At 47.3% G+C, this 1,608-nt stretch overlaps 1 protein-coding gene across 1 annotated transcript in view; it reads right to left on the bottom strand.

The window, feature by feature from the left end:
* LOC104545276 (tetraspanin-3-like) overlaps positions 1-980 on the bottom strand; it is a 13,212-nt gene extending 12,232 nt beyond the window's left edge. The window contains exon 1 of the mRNA XM_010190376.1: positions 921-980. Within this exon, the coding sequence (XP_010188678.1) occupies positions 921-980 (60 nt within the window). The remainder of the gene's footprint in view (positions 1-920) is intronic.
* Between the last annotated feature and the right edge of the window lie 628 nt (positions 981-1,608).

Raw genomic sequence — 1,608 nt, 5'->3', positions numbered from 1 at the left:
TGCCATTCCCACACGTAATGGTGGCGGCAGCGTCTCAATGCCACAGCCTTTGGGGCTGCACGGCTCCTCCTAGGATAAAAAACCCAAAGGGCGAGTCTGGGCCACCCCAAATTCAGACATGAACGCCCAAATCATGCTACCAACACACGAGGTTTAACTGAGCCCCTTCTCTAAGACAGAGAGGTTTATACCAACTTCCTCATGCAGAGGAGAAGCCAGAGGTCACTACCAAAATAATCACAGCCTCTTCTGAGCAGCCCCACTATCACCATCACAATGTGGCCATGCCACAAGGCCCCCAAACCAACAAAGGTTAGGCGAAAAAGTACACAACCCCACCCTCATTTTTTATTTGATTGCTTCTAGGTAATTATTAAGGAAGCAATTTGGAAAGGTGTAACTGCAGTAAAACAGAGTGGGAATAGAGTTCTCAACCATTTTCCTCCCCCAGACTGGGAGGGCTAACCTCCTCACCCCAAACTGGGAAGGCTGTCCTCCCAGTTTGAGGTGAGGAGGGCTGCCCGCTTTGTAATGCCCTCACCCCACTGCAGCCAAACAGCTCCACTTGTTTGCAATCACAAAATTAGCTTGCAAGTTGCTTTAATGACACACTTTTAAAATCACTACTTAAAAAGTTACTATATTAAAAACACCATAAAAACCAAACCAAGCCAAAAAACCCGAGCTCCGACACTATTTTTTTTTTCCCCTTCAGAAACTTAAAAACCTAAATCTCCTAGTTCTTTAAAAATATAGCCAGGTTTCCTATAGAAATAAGTCACCTGCACAGCAGCGAACAAAACATCCTATTAGCTCTGAGAACTCCGATTAACAAGCACACAGTCACATCCCACAGCACCCTCTCCCTCTTCCAGAGCACCCAACCCGCCCTTCCGTGTCGCAGCACCCTGTCGCGATACCCAGAAGGCGAGGCTGAGCAGCAGCAGGACGGTCTTGGAGGTGATCACACCGCAGTCCATCCCGTGGGACCCAAGCGAGCAGCTCTGAACTCCCCGAGCAAGGACGGGCTTTGGGGCCGCTGTGGGGCCGCCCACAGGCCCGCCCCTGGCTCTTCCCACCCCGGGTTGCCAAGGAGGCGGTTTCCAAGGAGGCGGTTTCGCAAGCTTGGTAAACTCTAGGAACAAATATCAAAGCAAATTAGTGTTATTGCTTATTTATTTATTTATCTTAACCCCTGCAGTTTTCAAGTTTAAACTGAGCTTTGGTGAAAAGCTCACGTTGTGGTGTCCTGGTTTAGTGGGGCAGAAATTTGCGAGTCGGTTTTCTGGTGAGGAAAACTGCAGTTTTCTAAGGGCTACAACACCCTTGTCTCAAGGGAACAAAGTTGATAAAAACTGGCCAAGAGATTTATTCCATACCATAAATGTCACGTACACTATAAATTGTGGAGTTTTCTGGGGATGGCCCTTTTGTTCTCCCTGTCTCCTGCTCCTTCTTCCACGGCTGCCACCTTGACAGGGACTTGTCTACTGTCCTAACCCTGAGGCCTGCTCCCCAGCAGTATCAGCTGAGTATAACTCTGTGTATTTTATACTATAACTTTATACATCTATATTTAAAAAGCATAAACAACTATATATACTTTAT

Source organism: Mesitornis unicolor, unplaced genomic scaffold, assembly GCF_000695765.1.
Source record: "Mesitornis unicolor isolate BGI_N332 unplaced genomic scaffold, ASM69576v1 scaffold21770, whole genome shotgun sequence".
Taxonomy (NCBI): Eukaryota; Metazoa; Chordata; class Aves; order Mesitornithiformes; family Mesitornithidae; genus Mesitornis; species Mesitornis unicolor.
This window is presented reverse-complemented; position numbering and strand designations above follow the sequence as displayed.